At 43.0% G+C, this 19,256-nt stretch overlaps 1 protein-coding gene across 6 annotated transcripts in view; it reads right to left on the reverse strand.

Annotated features, from left to right (window-relative positions):
• Positions 1–5,180: 5,180 nt before the first annotated feature.
• The window catches only part of caskin1 (CASK interacting protein 1), a 178,422-nt gene continuing 164,346 nt past the window's right edge, over positions 5,181–19,256 (reverse strand). For 5 of the 6 annotated variants that reach the window (XM_038269252.1, XM_038269250.1, XM_038269251.1 and 2 more), the window contains 6 exons: positions 17,064–17,207; positions 13,273–14,441; positions 10,588–10,899; positions 9,767–10,355; positions 7,109–7,613; positions 5,181–6,618 (listed from right to left, as the gene is read on the reverse strand). In XM_038269252.1, the coding sequence (XP_038125180.1) occupies positions 6,522–6,618; positions 7,109–7,613; positions 9,767–10,355; positions 10,588–10,899; positions 13,273–14,441; positions 17,064–17,207 (2,816 nt within the window). In that variant the 3' untranslated portion in view covers positions 5,181–6,521. The remainder of the gene's footprint in view (positions 6,619–7,108; positions 7,614–9,766; positions 10,356–10,587; positions 10,900–13,272; positions 14,442–17,063; positions 17,208–19,256) is intronic. The other variant, XM_038269249.1, reaches the window with a different exon arrangement.

The following is a 19,256-nucleotide window of genomic DNA, read 5'->3' on the forward strand; positions in this document are numbered from 1 at the left end:
ATCTGATCCTGTCTGTTACCAATTCTTTCATGACAACATTTCAAAAACCAGACACCACAGGTAGAGCAAAGACAATCGGTAGAGTTATTAGACAGCATGGGATTAATTTCCACTGTTATGCTGATGATACTCAGCTATATCTGTCTAGAAATCCAGATGAAGCTAACCCATTACATAAATTACAGGTATGTCTTGAAGACATAAAAACCTGGATGACTCTTAACTTTCTCCTTCTGAATGATCAGGACCTATTATTTAAATCCCATATAAAAGAGGTTTCTAGAATTTCCTTCTTTCATCTGTGGAATATTGCAAAAATTAGAAATACCTTGTCCAAGGGGGATTGCTGAGAAGCTAGGCCATGCATTTGCTACTTCAGGGCTAGACTATTTTATAAGGCTGGACTATAATTATTTACTATTATCAAGTCCACCACCTGTAGTTAAATATGGAGGATAAAAAGTGCCAAAATTAAATAAATAATTAAATGTGTCAATAATTAATGAAATGTGGAATTATATAAATATATGTGTCATTCATTAATTAAAAACACGTCACTAATATAAAGTGCCACAATTAAATAAATAAATACAGCGATAAACAATTAATTAAATGTGTAATTCATTAAATAAATAAGGAATTAAATATATAAATGTGTCATTAATTTAATACAATACATCTCCATTTTATCAAAAAAATATATATAATTATGTCAGTGTGCATTTAATTATTTCATGGTCCTGTGTCGCAGTGCATCGAAACCATTAAAAGAATCTGTCAAACTCACCCATTAAAGTTAGGGGGCGGGGTTAACGCGAATCAAGTCTCTGTAATCGATTTGCTTCGCCTTAATGTGCAGGGCGACCAATCAGGTGTTAGATAACCGCCCCCTAACTTTGATGGGTGAGTTAGACAGATTCTTTTAATGGTTTCAGCTGATCCAAAATGCTGAAAAGGGATCCCTATGTCCTCCAGCAGTCTGAGCCTATAGCAGCATAACTATAGAGATAGTGCAGGATAACCTGAGGAAATCTAACCAAAAGCTTTACAAAAAAGGAAAGTTTCAAGCCTTGCTTTAAACGTAGACAGGTTTTCTTCCTCGCAGAATAAAACTGGTAGTTGTTTCCACAGGAGAGGAGCCTGATAACTAAAAGATCTGCTTCCCATTCTACTTTTAGAAATTCTAGGAACCACTAGTAAACCTGCAGACTCAGAGATAAGTGCTCTGTTAGGAACATAAGGAACAATCAGATCTCTGATATAAGATGGAGCTTGGCCATTTAAGGCTTTAAATGTGAGAAGGAGGATTTTAAATTCTATCCTGGATTTAACAGAAAGCCAATGAAGAGAAGCCAGGATAGGAGAGATATGATCTCTCTTTTTAATTTTCATCAGAACTATGGCTGCAGCATTTTGGATCAGCTGAAGGCTTTTAACAAATGTCCATGTAAATGCGCCTCTACAGCTCTAATCCCCATAGTATGATGTTGCTCCCACCATGTCTCACTGTGGAGGTCCCAGTTTTTTGGATGTTAGCCTAAAATAATTATTAACCACATTTTACAAGACAAACATCATCATTTGCTCTGTCTCATTCATGGCCTGAGGCAAAACACAAATTGGAAAAGCCAGACCATTACCGTACACTTTAATACACAACAAAACAGGACACGGTTATGTTTATATAGAACATTAATTTATTGAGAGCAGATGGCCAGAAGATGCAGTTGCTGCAAGCACACATCTGTCCAATAAGTAAAACGCACTCTCACACTCACACGTACACACAGATTTCACACGATCACCAGCAGAGCAACAATTGTTACGTATTTTGGCCCCTTTCTCAAGCATTCACACACAGTCACTGCAGATCCGATAAAAAGCTTCATCTTTTGTCAAGAAAGAAAAGATGGACCATAAATTCAGCCTTTCACCTCGACCCATGGTCGAAGAAACATGTAACATAATGCTTTCAAGGTGAGGGATAGAAAAAAAGGCAAAACTTTTTCATGTGTGATGGTGCTAAAGTTTCAGACTAAGTGAAAGGAGACATTCCTAAGCAGTGGCTAAATGTCGGTTGTTGGCAAATAAGTTTACTTGTGTTAATGAATTAACTAACCCGATAAAATCATAACAAAAACTAAAGTGAGTTTAAAAAAAATACCACAGATGAGCATTTTATTGATACAAAAACAAGTTTTCAGTTGGGGAAAAAAATTGCCTTTTCACTTCCATGCTAAGAGAAAGGGGGATTACTGAGCGCTAAGCAGCTAACCCAAAGCTAACGGTGCTTTCAGTTTGTCCTAATTTGTCTTCACTGTCGTGTATTTGTACAGATTACGATGTAGGACATTGTTTTTTATCACAAGTAAAAGAAAACAACACAGGGTAGCTCCTTTCAATGTGTCTGGGGCAGTTTTCATTCCCACTATCAAGCATTTGACCTTACAGTGCACAAGTTAAAGACTTTGGATGCGTTTGAATACTGGCTGAGAATTCGTAATGTTGTGGGGAATTAATCTTCTTCATCACAGACAAAGTGTCTGCGTTCCGTACTGAGATAATGTAAACAGTAGGTCATTTCTCAGACATTTGATTGGCCCTGCATTAATAAATAAACATATATTAAGGATGTGAATTGTAAAGATTCATTTCATGAAACATTTGTAACAGTATAACTCATCGTAATATATTCTGATACATTACGAAAGATGGTAATTGGGCTTTTTTAAAACAATATTAGTCTGGAAAAACTCACAATACCTTGTTGCTCTGCTGCGGCTGAATAATAGGCTTTTGGGTGGTGCGCTACCAACTAGCGCTGGAGGTTTAAGAGTTATACGAATGTAAGAAAATAGAACGGATATTTCCATATAATTATTATATTTAAGATCCATTCAACTGTATTTTAATCTAAACCGAAACTGTTTGATCAAATATTGCTATATTGTTTTTTTTTTATCAATACAAACATTGTCTAATGTAATATCCTGATATTTGACAGAAGTTTTTTTCTCACAACCCATTATATAAAATATTGATGCTGAAGCACTAATTATCTAAGCCAGAGTATCTTAGATACAAAGCACAAACATAAGAGTGGAACTAAAGTATACATTAGTGAGTTTGATGCTATTGCTCAAGTTGTTTTACTCTTAGCAGGAAAGTGTGCATTTTCCCAAGCAGCTTTTCAGATGTAGAGGAATCATGTTGCTTTTGTACCTTTGTGAAACATGCAGCCAACTTGGGTGAAGTGCAACAGGGTGTTTTCCAGTATGAATTTTAAACAAATGTAACTTTCGTAGCAAAGAGGGGAAAACAGATCGGTTTTCTGATATTTTAGATACCCATCCACTGTATTGAAGTTAGACCAAATCACAAAGCAAGGCACATGTTTGAAAGACCAAAAAGGAAATATAAATCATACAAAAAAAAACAGTCAACAACAAGAACTGCTTGTATTATAAACATCGCCACATCTGAACACGTCTGCAGAAAAAAATAATAATAATAAAATGTTATAAAAGAACACTTCCTTAAAATATTCCAACATGGTATCCTACAATGATCGATTAGCTTGGACCACTGAAGCATGGAGAAGCAAACTGGTTCGGAATACTCAGGTTAAATCTGATTACTTTGAAAAATACTCTTCATGATGACACACACTTCATAAATACACTTCTTATTTTTATGTATTTTTTTGCAGATATCCATATATATATATTCTCTATGTGATCTGAATTTAAATATCACAACTATTCTCTGAATTATTACTTATTCATAGACAAAGAGTGCAGCTGCTATGTTACCCATTTCCTTTAGGAGGTGCTGATGATGAAATGAAATACTGGAGTATTGCACCTAATTTATTTTGGTCAAATAGAACTTAGTTCTTGCCTGCAGGTCCAAACTACTTAAACACCTTTAGATCTCGGCCCTGTTTACACAAAAATCGCAGCTACATGTTGTAGCGACCGATAAAAAATGGGATTTGATGCAGTAGATTGTCATGGCAAAAAAAGATGAGTGGCTTTTAGGTGTAGAATGAGAGAAGTATGAGTAAGGTGCTGAAATGTCATGGACTTTTTAATCATGTTAGAATTCACACAAGTTAGCTGTGTGCTAAGGGTTTTAGCATTCAGGCTAACGTTGCTGCTGCCTAATCAGTATTGCTGCAATTGCAGACAGTGTCTTGCAAAAGTATTAACCAACCTAAACAAACTAAGTTTGCAACTGATTCTAAATCATATTTAGTTCTGGACTTTGACTAGGCCATTCTGACACATGAATTAGCTTTGATCCAGTAGCTTCATGTTTAGGGTTGTTGTCCTGCTAGATGGTCCAGTTGTTTTTTACCTTCTGATTGATTTTTTAGCAGGATTGTCCCTTATGTTGCTCCTGGGTGGTCTTAACATTTCTCGGCACATACATACATACTAATAATACCCATTTAAGTTTTGTGTTTTGTTGCATGGCAAAATGTAAAAGTTTAAGAGGTTGACTTTTTGCAAATCATGGCATGAATTCCTAACCTAATTCTTATTTAACACAATGAGTCAGGGTGGACCCATCCTGGCACATCCAGTGGCTTTGATTTTTTCTAAAAAAATTTGTTTGGAAAAAAAAAGTTCTTCTTAAAGTTTTTATCAGATTCTATTTTTTAGCATGACTTTTTTTGTAAATTTTCTTTTTTTCTTTTGATGAATTGTATTCAGTACCAATCCCCTTTAAAACATTTCAGCCTTTCCGCTCCTGGGTTTTCTGTTGCACGAACCAGTAGAAAAGCTGTTGCTGATGTCCAATAGGAGCAAATTATTCCCTGCCGCCAAAGTCGGGAGAAATTACGTATTTGAAAAAATTTCTTTCTCAAAAATAGAATCTGAAAAAAAACCCAGATACAATTGATAAAAAGAATAAATATCTAAAAATCTGAAATTCCAATTTGAAACATAAAATCAGAAAAAAAGCAAATCATTTAAAAAGAATTATGATCAAATAAAAAAAACAACAACCCAAAATTAAAATTAAATAAAAGTTGAAAATATGGTTTAAACTTTGACATGCACCAATATTACTCTCAAAGGTTTTTTTTCCAGACATATTTTCTTCAAATGTTTTTTTTTAAACATGTTCTTTGCTTTTAATAATATTGGAACACATTTGTTTCCATATTTTTGTTAATTTGAAGTCTATTTTAATCATTAAAAGTGTTAAAAGCATTAAATTGACTTTGATTTTGGTGTTTTGAATTAAGTTTGTGGGGACGTGATGGACAGTGATGATGGAACCTGATTCTCCTGCTATACTGGGTCAGTCAGCAGGGGATTTGCAGCCCTCTATGTTCTCATGCAGCTCCGACTGTGGTGCTTGTGCTGACCTTCACAAGGTAATTTGGGGGAACTCAGACTCATCTAACCATACACACCCAGAAATATCTGACTCATTTGCCTTTCCTTAAATCGGATTTCATAAGTTCCATAACAACATCCTTAAACGTTTCCCTTAAGCTTCGCTAAACGACGAGCTGTAGCCCTATTTTTCTATGATTTTAGTTCATCTTATGAAGGTTCATGTGTATATGTGTGTGTGTGCAAGCAGGCCGCATGGGTCATTGTGCTTCTGCGGTGTGCGTGTGGGCCTGTCCGCGTGCGTGCTTGCATACGGGGGGGCGATGCAGACCGTGTGACTCTGATCAGCCACCACTGGGAACTGAAATGTGCTCCTGAATTCCCACGGCGTTCTCCAGATGCACATCCACCTCGCCGTTCCACAAATGCTGCACTCTCTCACGCCCATCGGGAGGTGAATAGTCTTAATTTGGTCACATATTATAATTTTTTTTTTTTTCACCAAGTCATTTACATCATCACAACACCAGAGGTCACCATTCCACACAGAACCAGGACATCAAATCAAAGAGCTAGAGATTTTATATTTATCAGCATATATCATATATTACTGTGCTAATGCAGGACTTTTTCAGTAGATATAAACTCTCCATGCTTAGAATGTACACATACCATACTATGATTCATTACACAGATGGTTTTTAAATCTGTATTAGGATTTATTCACTTATAGAGTCCATGTGGAGTTCTTATAAGACTCACAATGTGATTGCAATCTTCTCAAAGATGAAACATTTCTTTGTGTTTGTTTTTCTCTCTCTCCAGTAAGTTAGGCCTTTTATTCTCTGTTTTTCATCCTGTCTTTTAATCCATTTTTTCAATCCTGTCACTTCTCTCTCCACAAGATCTCTGTCCAAGCGTGTTTTGTTGCTCCGTCACCTTTCATTGTTTGAGGGGCCTTTGCATCGCACAAAAAGAACATAAGAAAAAAAAAAAAAGACAAGAATTGAGTTTCTTCTGGAGCAGCGATGGACAATTAGACGGAGATGAGCGACGCAGAGAGAGATGGATGAAAGAGAGAGATAGCTGGAGGGGAGGTTGCCTCTTGTGCCTTCTGATTCAGTCTCGATGCAGCGTCGTCATGGAGATTCACTTATCAGATTTCTGCTGTTACTCCAACATGGCGTCCAACTGGTCGGCCAAGTCGTCAAACATGCTGCCGATGTCATCGAGGATGCTCACTGTGGTCTTCTGCTCAGCCATGGAGCTAAAGACAAACACATGCAGAAGATTACCATCTACAGACCTATGAACTTCCAAGGACAAAGTCCAGATAGAAGATTGTACTGCGGTGCTTCTAATGATTTCTGTTTAAAGCAAACAACAAAAACAGCTTCAGATTTTTGCTTTAGTTTTAGGGATGATGATATGGTTTCAGATCATTTTTGCAGAATCTCTGTAGTTTTGTTAAATAACAGACAGCTGGAGATTTATGCCATTATAAATTGCAAGCTAATTGAGCTAAAACTATCATGAAGAATGTAGTAATTGTAGAAAAATGAGGGGAATTGATTTAGGAAATTTGTCTCTATGCAGATAATATTTATGCATTGGTAATGGTTAGGTTTAGGGTTAGTTTAAGGGTTAGGCCATAGAAAATGTTCAGAATGACTGAAATCAATGGAAGTCAATGGGAGTCAACACATGGTGCTCACTATGTATAGCAGAACAAGAATGTGTGTGTGTGTGTTCCATACTCGTCCTGTCGCAGAATCTTATCCTCCACGGCCTGCAGAGCAGCAGCCAGCGACGCGCTCGTCTCCTCCAGCTTCTGATGCACCAAAGAGTCCACACCAAAGTCTGCATTCATTGAGGCCTGTGGTGTGACAGCGCCCCCTACAATCCCACTGTCCACCGACACTCCCCCGATGGAGGAGCGGGGGGGCTTTACGGGCGGCGGGGTCGGGCTGGGAGTAGCCGGGGTCTGGGGTGTCTGAGGGGTAGGGGGGGTCTGCGGTGTGTGGGGGCTCTGAGGAGAGGGGCTAGTCGGCTTGGCGGCCGGCGGGTTGGGGTTGCTGCATGGCAGGAAGGCGGTGGGGGAACTTGTCTGTCGCGCCACGGCTGAGTGCTGTTTGGCCGGGGCGGAGGCCGAGGTCGGGGAGGCGGGGCTCGTCATGGAGTGGATCAGCTTGGCCGGTTTTGGCGCCGTGAGTGGGGGTGCTGGTTTAGGTGAGACCGGTGGAGGGATCTTCTTTCCTTCCACTGTGCGATGAGAGAGAAGAGTCACTTCCAGGATGATAAAGCAGGAATTTACTTTTTTCTTTCACAAAATCAAGACACCAATGGGAACCTACTAGCGCTAAGTTGGCGACTTAGAAACGACACTGTCAAGGAACGCTATGGACAGAGAAAACATGTCAGAGGAGGAGAATTTAGTGTCGGAGGTCGTGGATGAGTCTCCTCCGTCATACATTTTTTATTTAGAGGAGGAAAGCAGGGATGAAGATGTTGTGGAAGAGGACGCCAGGGCGGCAGAAGCTTGGTTTGGTGTAGAAGGCTTCCAGCCGTACATGTTTGAGCCCTTGCCTCGCAACGCTGCCAGTTCCTATAGCTCTACGCCTGCTGAAGACACAGACGTCCATCCTCGTGAACACTGGGACGGAACTCAATGGGAAAGGAAATGATTCCTGTTTCTTATTTCAACCGTTGCGTACATTAGCTGCGACATATGAATCAAGATGCCATGACCGAAAAAATTTGATTGACAGATGACTGTTGATATATAATTGGCCGAATTTAGGTGTTCAGGCTGACGTATAACTAACTGGCCTGCATTAGATAATGATTAAAAAAAAAATTTTAATAGAAATTTTCTTAATTTTTGGAACAATATCATCTGATAAAGAAAGCATTTATATACATGTTCAAGCCAGAATGATTTGACATTAAAACTGTTCTTTCAGTCAAGGAGGATTGAGTCAGACTACCTTTCCTACGATTCAGAAGAAGCTGAAGGTAGTGTTTTAGTTTTTCTTCCTCTGATACAAGCCGAGTTAAATGCAGTGTTTCCTGAGGCCGCCTGCAGGAGAGCAAAGGAGAGCTGATACAACTCTGGTAACCTAAGTCTAACCGCCGAAGGAGCAACAGCGACGCCCAATATTGCTGTTTGCCCAAGAAGCCGTTAGAGGCCGATAGAAGCTGCCGATCCGTGACTAGTGCTGCCTAATAGGAGCCTTGAGGAGCTGCTACATGAGGGTTGCGGCTACCAGCTAACCGGCGTAGCTAAAGGGAGACGTCCCAGGCTACCATGAGTTATAAAATTAAACCCCCTTTAAAAGTTATCTCTTATTTATGCATAGGATTGATCCAAATCTCTATGAAACCTGCTGTTGGATGTAATGAACCGGACCAGGTGAAGAACTGAACCGGGGCGAAGGCCTTCCATTCCGCCAAGCCTAAACACTAACAAATATCTCTTCATCTGATGCTTAAAGGGGAACACCGTCTTTTTTTTCACATTGGCCCTTAATTTTACATTATTACATCATGTTCTACTCACCTATATTAGTTTTGTGTCACTTGGAGCCGTTCTGAAGATATTCGGTTAGGTTATATCCAAGTAACGTCTTCCTAGTCTTCCTATGGGCAACGACTTGAAGGCACAAACTAAACTTTTCATAATTTATTATTTATGGTACGCCAGCATTCATAACATGTAGGCGAATCACTGTCCTCCCAGACATCCGCGGTTATATATTTTGATATTTTTATTTATTTAAAACAAAGCGGAGTGTGTATGACGTCATCCGCACGCCAGACTGGAGTTGTGACAGGCAGCCCGGGCCACAGGCGGCTACGCTCTACTCCTCATATTCATTGGGCTAGCTAATCTGAATCGTTCAATTCCATTTGGAGAGTGAGATCATCTGTGGTAGCAGCACTAGACATCTTCCAGGCATGTGAGGAAAACTAGCAGCAGTTCAGAGGACAGGATTAATGAATGGTAGCCAGCGCACGCCGAATTTGATCTATAATACGAAATGTGAAATAATGCAATTTGTAAAACTTAATGTATATAAAAGAAGTTTATTCTGTAAGAAAACCTGTCTGAAATTTAGTTGTTTCTCTAAAAATAGAATCTGAAAAATAGAACATGGAAAAAACTAAATTAACTAAATCTGAGAAAACAGCAAAGTTACAAAACCCTTTTTGTTTAAAAGAAGTTTGTTTAGAAGAAAATTCCATTTACCAAATCTGTTCTTTTTTTGCAATAATAATAATGGAGCTAAATTCATTCCTTAAAGAATAGTTCAAATGAATTATTAAAAGACTAACAATATAATGGAAATGTTAGCCATGATGAGCTCATATAAATGTTTAAACTTCTCTGTATGAGTGCACATTTCTGTGAGTACCTGGACTTCCTGGGGTCCCCGGCCCTGGTAGGGGGACTCTCTTGTTAGGTGCAGTCTGCGGTGGGGCCTGAGGGCCCCCTTGCCTCTTTATCTGGGCCACCACAGGTTTGGGGGAGACCGGAGGCTTTGGTTTCCTCACAGGACCTCCTTCGTTTCCTGCAGGAGCTCCCTGGTCCACGCTGTCCCTGCGGGGAGCCGGGGCCACTTGTTGCTGAGGTTGATGCTGAAGCTGAGGCTGAGGTTGCGGCTGTTCTGTCACTCCAGCATCAGAAGGCGGGCGGCGTTTTACAGTGGCCGTGCCGTTCTGGTACGGCTGCGGCTGCGTGGTGTTGGGCTGCCCGGCGCTAACCGCTTCCCCGTTAGCAGCAGCCATTTCAGCGAAGCCCTCGGGCTCCTTGTCGCGACTCTTAGGACGGCGTTTGACGGTGGACGATTCCTGGAGGGTGAAGTCTGAGCCGTTGGGGTGGGATTTGGAAATACGGGGCCGTCGTTTCAAGGTTCCGGTGGCTTCAGGGCTATCTTCCAGGGTGAATCCCCCGTCTTCTGGGGGGGCGTCGCTGTCACCCTGCAGACAAACACAAAATACACACTAACGGAAAGTTCATACATTCATGATAAAAGGTCATTGTTGCACAAACAGTCAAAGCATGAACAAAGATAAATGGAAACAACAGTTAAAGCTGAGCAAGCGCGTTAGCTTCACCGTAGCTTTGCACATTAGAGCACACTGACTTTTAGAACATTACGTAGATAATGCAGAGTAGAATAGATCGACTGACGCATAGACAAACATGAATATATACAAATAGTTGGATAGTTACCTGTCCTTCTCCGTCTCCTCGAGCTTGGCGGCGGATGGTGAGGCTGCCCTCTTCGGCGAATGGAAGGTTTTCCGATGAGCTGCCGCTGCCTGCTGAGCAGGGGACTGGGGAAGATGGAGGCTGAGGTGAAGAGGAGTTCACAAGAGGAGGGGAGGACCGAGGCGGAGGTTGGGTGGAAGGTGGGGTGAAATCCATTGGACGTGGTTGTTCCCGCCTGGCGGCCTCCACCAGCTCGGTTACGGGCCCGCTGATGGTTCGCCGCCGGTTCACCACCTCACCGTCCAGACCAATGGTCTCTCTGGTTTTTCCCACCTGAAAATAATCAGCAAAGTTTCTATTTCTCGTGTTTTGTTAAACAAGACTTCTCTTGTTTCAAGACCCAGTTGAGGTGACACCATCCTGGAGGGAAATATCAGCTGAACTGCTGCCATCAGCACCTTCAACTATAGATATTAGCCTGACCTGTTTTTCAGTCCTTAGTCCTGTTTCTCTCCTAGACATAGCTATGGGCTAAGATTTTAGTGTGACTAACTATGTGGTGTCTTTCATCTTTTCTGACATGAAAATCAGAGCTTATCTGAATAACTGCACAAAAAAAATTATCTTAACATTTTCTAAACTAGAAAATATTTATAGATCAGTGCTTGTATGTTTCTTTTGTTTCTCTGCTTCCATCTCCTTTAACCAAATATCCACAGCAGAAGGCCGCTCATCCCAAAACTGTTCAGTATTGCTGCATGCATGCTCAGTGTAAGGGATTGCTGCAGAGTCAATAACAGACTGCAAATGCTGCAGCCAGAGTTCTGATGAAAATTAAAAAGAGAGATCATATCTCTCCTATCCTGGCTTCTCTTCATTGGCTTCCTGTTAAATCAAGAATAGAATTTAAAATCCTCCTTCTCACATATAAAGCCTTAAATGGCCAAGCTCCATCTTATATCAGAGATCTGATTGTTCCTTATGTTCCTAACAGAGCACTTTGCTCTCAATCTGCAGGTTTACTAGTGGTTCCTAGAATTTCTAAAAGTAGAATGGGAGGCAGATCTTTTAGTTATCAGGCTCCTCTCCTGTGGAACCAACTACCAGTTTTAGTCCGTGAGGCAGACACCCTGTCTACTTTTAAGACTAGGCTTAAAACTTTCCTTTTTGATAAAGCTTATAGTTAGAGTGGCTCCGGTTATCCTGAGCTATCTCTATAGTTATGCTGCTATAGGCTTAGACTGCTGGAGGACAGAGGGAGCCTTCTTCATCATTCTGCTTAATTCTATCTCTATTCTCCCACTCTGCAGAATCTGTTCAATCTCTAAAATTCTCTCTCTGCTTTTTCTCATAGTAGCTTCATCTGGTCTGTTCCTATTTGGTTGTGACTCCATCCTGGAGAGAAATATCAGCTGTACTGCTCCCATCAACACCTTTGTTTTCTAGATGTCGGAGATTTGGCCTGTTTTCCAGTGTGGTCCTGTTTCTCTGACTGTGACTGGCTGGATGTGCTCTCTTCATCCTCTGACATGGGAGCTGGCTCGGAGCTCGTCTGCCTGGCTGTGTGTTTCCTGGACGGGGCCGCCTTTTACAGCTGCTTTTTGTGTCTCTGCTTCTGTCTCCTTGAACCCCAGTCGGCCTCTGCAGATGGCCGCTCACGCTGAGCCTGGTTCTGCTGGAGGTTTCTTCCTGTTAAAGGGGAGTTTTTCCTCTCCACTGTCGCAACAAGCATGCTTAGTGTGAGGCATTGCATTTGAGTCAATGAGTTGATGCAATCAACTGGTTTTCCTTAGATAGAAAACTTTGAATCAATTTGACAGGATGATCTGGTTGAACTGTAAAGTGCCTTGAGATGATGTGTTGGGAATTGGCGCTATAGAAATAAATTGAATTGAATTAAGGTTAGTTTATAGAGAATTTGCTGGCATTTAAACGTGTGTGGTCACATGGTTGAGGGACCATTCTTACAGTACAAGCAGCCCCCCCCTCCCTTTTATCATATGAACACACACACACACATACACATACACCCCCCCCACACACGCACAGCCCTGCTTCTGCCGCTTTGCCGAACAAACTTCTGCTGCTGTTGTTAATGCATTTTAACCATTTATCATTTAAGCTGAATGTATTTATGCTGTTTTAATTGCACTGTTGTTATCATCATACCTGCTGCTAGTCCAAACGAAAATTATTGAATTGGTGAATTGCCGCTATATAAATAAACTGAATTAAATTAAACAATGGTAGACTTCAGAGTTGAGCTTTTGTTTTGGATCATAGGCTTTTAAACTTATTGTGATGCTTGTCTGTGGCGGCCCTGACAGCAAGCTGCAGTTAGGAAGCATCATTTTCTGCCTCCTGTATTTGTTACTGTCTATGTTCTTCTCTTTCCAACACTTTGAAACACGTGCATACTCTTAACTACGTTTACCGCGCAAACTCTCATGGCATAATTATCAAAACACCTGTTACGGCTACCCCTGCTTCATGTACTTTCTTCTCTATGATCTCTCTCTAAAGGATGCCGTCCTTGGATGTGGTTCTAGTCTCCTTACTCTAAGCAGTTTGTAGAAACACCAACTTCTGAATGATTTTATAAAAGCAGCAGAAAAGATCTTGACGATGTGATGAAAAAATTATTGGCTGCAACCTTACGAAGGACCATGAATGACCTGCTCTAGAAATGCAGATGTGTGCCCGTACCTGCAGGTAATTCTTCTGCAGTGCCATGCCTTTAGCGCCGCCGCCTATGGAAGACATCTCCAACATGGCAGCAATGCTCCGAACGCTGCCCATGCTGTTGGTCTCCACTGCAGCCGTCTCCACCGATATCCCCAGGTCGCTGGCCCGCCGCTGCTGGTGGTACGGCACATCCAGCATCCCGCCTGTGGTGGTGTGTGTCTGCTGCTGCGTGTTGGCCTCCGTCAGATTAGAGTTGGAGGTGGAGATGGCGGAGCTCGAGCGTTTAGGTGGGGGCGGCGGAGGACCTTTCTTCTTTTGACGCAAAGCGAAGGACTGCGTCTGGCAGCGACCGGTGGACTTTTCCTGGTTGCGGACAGAATGGCTGCGACTCACGCGGTGGGTCACTGTGGCGTACTTGCCTCCCTCCGCTCTTACAACCATGGAGCCCTGGGCCACTGCTGTGTCTGCTTCCCTTCCTCCTCCTCCTGCTTCTCCACCCTCCTTCACCCTCTCCTCACATTCCCCGTCTAAAGCGGCGTATAGGTTGAGGCTGTGGGCACGTTTCTCCTTGAGAGCTGAGGGTTCTTTTCCCTCTGCCTCTTCCTGCTCGGCTTCAGGAGGCAGGCAGAGCTGTGGAACCTGTTGCTGTGGACCATCTCGAACCTCCATCACCTGTGTCTGCGAATGAGGATGTGGGTGGGATTGTTGCGCCTGCTGTGGCTGGGGGACTTGACATGGAGCTCCCCGGTGGGTGGGAGATTGAGAGGGGTGTGAGTGCGACTGAGGATGGTCCCCTTGTATCGACTGGGGGGGAGGTTTGGTTTTGCTCTGTGGGGAAGCTGTGCTCTGAACAGAGGAAGTGGAGGAGGAAGATGAGTTTCTGGTCTTGGTGGGTGTGTGTGGGGGTGTGTAGGGAGGAGCAGGTTGGTTGTGAGAGTGACGGTGTTTGCCCTGCGACGAAACGCTTCCTCTGTGGGACGAGGCACTCCCCTGGCTGCTCTGCTGCCTCACTGTTCGTGCCTCCTTCTTCGGCGGCCCAACACCCACCGATGTCACCTCGTCGTGGTCTTTGCTAAGGTTACGAGCTCGCTGAACCCTGACCTCTTGACCTGAGTGAATGATGGCATTCTGTAGCTCTGAGCTCAACTCACTGTCCTGGAAGGTGCTCATCTTTGGAGACATGATGACTTCTGAGAAGAGAATGAGACGGTATCGATTAATGTCAGCAAGGAAGGAAGGAAGGAAGGAAGGAAGGGATCAGCTTTTAGTGGCAGTGACAATGGGTCAAAATCGACCCGGCTCAAAATCTCCTTCAAACGACTCGACTACAATCGGCATACAGTGGGAACACTAGACCCAGGTCGACCCTCTTATTTATGCGATACCACTGAGTGCAAAGTACCGACGTCAACATACTGCGTCTCGTCTGATCTAACAAGCCAAATGAACTCTGCTTACATTCAATAAACATGGCACAGCACTGGTGAAAGAGATATTTGGGCAGATAAAAGAGTGAAACGATACAGCACCCTTACTATGCCCTGGCTTCCTTACATGTTGCTCTCATTGTTTACCGATTTCTGTCAGACTGGTTACATCATGACCACTAACCCAGTGTGATGCCGTCACCAGACACACACCACACAGTGAGGGTGCAGAGGCCACACAGCTTGCCACAAGGCTTTTTTGCCAAATGCGGATTGTTAGGGCCCTGTCACATCTTGACGACCTAGCCAGCATATCCCTGACGTCCCAGAATCTCCTAAAACGCTTGCATACGCCAAACTTTCAAGGATTTTTCCCATTTTGGGCATATACATAGAGTATTCATAACGAGTCCAGAACTTATGTCCTACGATAGCCTAACTTATGCATAACTAGGGCTGGGTATTGATCAAAAATTTTCGGTTCCGGTACCAATACCGATACCTTTACTTCGATACCGGTTCCTGAACGATACATTTTTATAAAATCAATTCGAAGAAAAAGAAAATTACACAACATAATAAAGTACAAATCTTGAGTTTTATTTTAAGCTCTGATTTTTCCATTTACATTTTTCCTCTTACATAAAAAAAAAAAAAAATCAGTGTCTAATATTCACTGTTACATTGTGAGGACCTTTTTACTTAGCAGTTTTTACTTTAGAAAAATTACCATGTCTGACAAACAAGCCCGTTGAATGGGATCCTACTAACAGCGCACCGCTGGTATGTGGGGGTCTGAGCGGCTCCGACAGAAATATTGGAAGGCAGGATGAACTGACTGCACTGATTAAGTTTTCAGGTGGATTTTCCCACTTAAAGGGATAGTTCGGTATTTTTGACATGAATCTGTATGGCATCCCCATCACCAGTGGCATGCAATCACACTGACTTACCCCTGGCAGCGTCCTGTGAGCAGAGTTATCGTCCAGTTTTGGTCAAGCCGAAAGTAGTCCGGCAGGTTTTTAGGACCAGCGAAATAAAACTTTTCTCTTCCCAAAACATTGTGTTCAAAAGAGTGATATTTTTGCATCCCAAAAACATTGTAGTGGAAAAAGTCACACGTCGTTATCACTTGGTCCTATTTTCTCTCTGTTCGTATCAGTGCGCGCCGTCATTCAGACAGCGAGCTCAACAACAGCCAGATGCATGTCTCGGTCCGCCCAGCTAGGAGCTAGGCGGAGGGAGACAAGCATCTGGCTGTTGTTGAGCTCGCTGTCTGAATGACGGCGCGCAGTGATACGAACAGAGAGAAAATAGGACCAATTGATAACGACGTGTGACTTTTTCCACTACAACGTTTTTGGGATGCAAAAATATCACTCTTTTGAACACATAATGTTTTGGGAAGAGAAAAGTTTTATTTCGCTGGTCCTAAAAACCTGCCGGACTACTTTCGGCTTGACCAAAACTGGACGATAACTCTGCTCACAGGACGCTGCCAGGGGTAAGTCAGTGTGATTGCATGCCACTGGTGATGGGGATGCCATACAGATTCATGTCAAAAATACCGAACTATCCCTTTAAAAACATAATAAAACTACTTAATTCCCACTGATCACAGCAAATATAGCTGCAAGGCAAATAAAGGATAGAGTAGCTCCGCCCAACGCGCGTCAGAGCCACTTTTTGACCGCGCAGCCAAAGCAGCAAAGCTTCTTCAGCCGCGCGTCAGAAGCTGGTACAAGCAGCAAAACATGAAGCAGCAGGCGTGATTTTGCTGCTCCTGCTGCGTCCAGTTTGAAAGCAGCATTCTCCAAGAGTGTCTCGCATGATTCACTCCACTCTGGCTTTGCTCCGCCCACGGGCTGCTGAGAGGAGGATGGTCGCGCCGGCTGAAGTCCGCTTTCTTGCAGTCAAACACAGAGCAACTTTCTGCTCTTAAATTGTTTCCGTGCGCGATGTATTGCATTGCGCATTATTGGCATCAGTCTTAATAAAGTGAAGCCACACTTTTGACCTGGGGGGCATTTTAAAGGGGTTCCACGACGCTGCAACCAGTTCACAACAGATACACATGAACCCTGGCTGTAGGCGTGACCACATGTGTATTTTTCCTGGATGACGCAATCACGTTAAGTGTTACAGCCAATCACCGAAACTTGGTACCGAAAGACGAGGCATGTTTAGTTACTCTGTAGAACCGAAGCATTTCGGTCGGTACCATAAAAGAACCGAAGTTCGGTACCCAGCCCTATGAATAACGGCAGCGTAATGCCCATGAAATGATGCACAAGCATCCCTTCAGCTGGTCGAAACATGTTTTAAAAACCTGCATTAATCTGCTAATTTTACTGTGAAAGAGGCTTAAGTAAATTCCCAGCTCACCGTCTGGAGGCGGGCTGTCCATTGAGATGACTTCCTGCTGCTGCGTGATTGGAGGTGGCTTCTTTCGAAGGGAACCACGTCCATCTGAGCTGCGCTGCATTTCTGCCAACCGCTTTACGGCCAGCATCAGTTTCTTCTGGTGACCTTTAATAGTAACAAAGGAGTTAGAATTCAGCTCAATATCAATCACTAAAATAAACCCAGCCCTTAAATATTCCAATACCTCTAAAATAAAGCTAAGCTTTTTTTCACCAGGCTTCTCAGCTAACAGTCTAGAAGATAAGCCGCCTCTGTTCTGGCTGGTTTTACTCAATAGAACCTTCACTGTTCTCTCAAGCCGCTTTGCTGACTGCGTCTATGGTCACTGTTACAAGCTGGGATCAGGTAGCATTAGCTTCCCCTAACACCAGCTTCCCATCTCTCTCCTGTATTTATCCAGAGTGCTTCATCCTGTCAGTTGGTGCTCAATTGTAAGGGTAAAAGAACCAAAATCATCTAGATTAGAATCAACTCAAGATGTGTCAAATAGAAAGGTACTAATGGAAAACAAGCAATAGACATTGTTAAGGATAAGGTTGAGGAACTGGGTGCATAGAAGGTGAGAATATACACTATATTGCCAAAAGTATTTGCTCACCCATCCAAATTATTGGAATCAGGTGTTCCAATCACTTCCATGGCCACAGGTGTATAAATTCAAGCACCTAGGCATGCAGACTGTTTTTACAAACATTTGTGAAAGAATGGGTCGCTCTCAGGAGCTCAGTGAATTCCAGCGTGGAACTGTGATAGGATGCCACCTGTGCAACAAATCCAGTCGTGAAATTTCCTCGCTCCTAAATATTCCACAGTCAACTGTCAGCTGTATTATAAGAAAATGGAAGTGTTTGGGAACGACAGCAACTCAGCCACGAAGTGGTAGGCCACGTAAACTGACGGAGCGGGGTCAGCGGATGCTGACGCGCATAGTGCGAAGAGGTCGCCAACTTTCTGCAGAGTCAATCACTACAGACCTCCAAACTTCATGTGGCCTTCAGATTAGCTCAAGAACAGTGCGCAGAGAGCTTCATGGAATGGGTTTCCATGGTCGAGCAGCTGCATCCAAGCCATACATCACCAAGTGCAATGCAAAGCGTCGGATGCGGTGGTGTAAAGCACGCCGCCACTGGACTCTAGAGCAGTGGAGACGCGTTCTCTGGAGTGACGAATCGCGCTTCTCCATCTGGCAATCTGATGGACGGGTCTGGGTTTGGCGGTTGCCAGGAGAACAGTACTTGTCTGACTGCATTGTGCCAAGTGTAAAGTTTGGTGGAGGGGGGATTATGGTGTGGGGTTGTTTTTCAGGAGCTGGGCTTGGCCCCTTAGTTCCAGTGAAAGGAACTCTGAATGCTTCAGCATACCAAGACATTTTGGACAATTCCATGCTCCCAACTTTGTGGGAACAGTTTGGAGCTGGCCCCTTCCTCTTCCAACATGACTGTGCACCAGTGCACAAAGCAAGGTCCATAAAGACATGGATGACAGAGTCTGGTGTGGATGAACTTGACTGGCCTGCACAGAGTCCTGACCTCAACCCGATAGAACACCTTTGGGATGAATTAGAGCGGAGACTGAGAGCCAGGCCTTCTCGTCCAACATCAGTGTGCGACCTCACAAATGCGCTTCTGGAAGAATGGTCAAAAATTCCCATAAACACACTCCTAAACCTTGTGGACAGCCTTCCCAGAAGAGTTGAAGCTGTTCTAGCTGCAAAGGGTGGACCGACGTCATATTGAACCCTATGGATTAGGAACGGGATGTCACTTAAGCTCATATGTGAGTCAAGGCAGGTGAGCAAATACTTTTGGCAATATAGTGTATCAGCCACAAATGCAAGTAAACTTTATGAAATCTCTGAGCATGACTCCACTATGGTGGCATTCAGCAACCCAAATAATGCAGCTAAGACAAGAGAGGAGTGTTTTTAAGGAGTCTTTCAATTTTTTGGCCTACCATCCGATTGAACTAGGGCTGAATGATTTCGCCAAAAATTAAAATTGCGATTATTTTCAACCAATATTGGGATTTTAATGCAATTTTCCTTGCACTAAGCACAAGTTCGTTGAAGTTTTACTCCAGGGTTTCAGTTTTTTCATGACATTGAAAGCCTGCTTGTCCAGAGTCCAGTGTTGCAGGACTATGCTGTAACATTTG

Source organism: Cyprinodon tularosa, unplaced genomic scaffold (genome assembly GCF_016077235.1).
Source record: "Cyprinodon tularosa strain WSP-4 unplaced genomic scaffold, ASM1607723v1 ctg726, whole genome shotgun sequence".
NCBI classification, from domain to species: domain Eukaryota; kingdom Metazoa; phylum Chordata; class Actinopteri; order Cyprinodontiformes; family Cyprinodontidae; genus Cyprinodon; species Cyprinodon tularosa.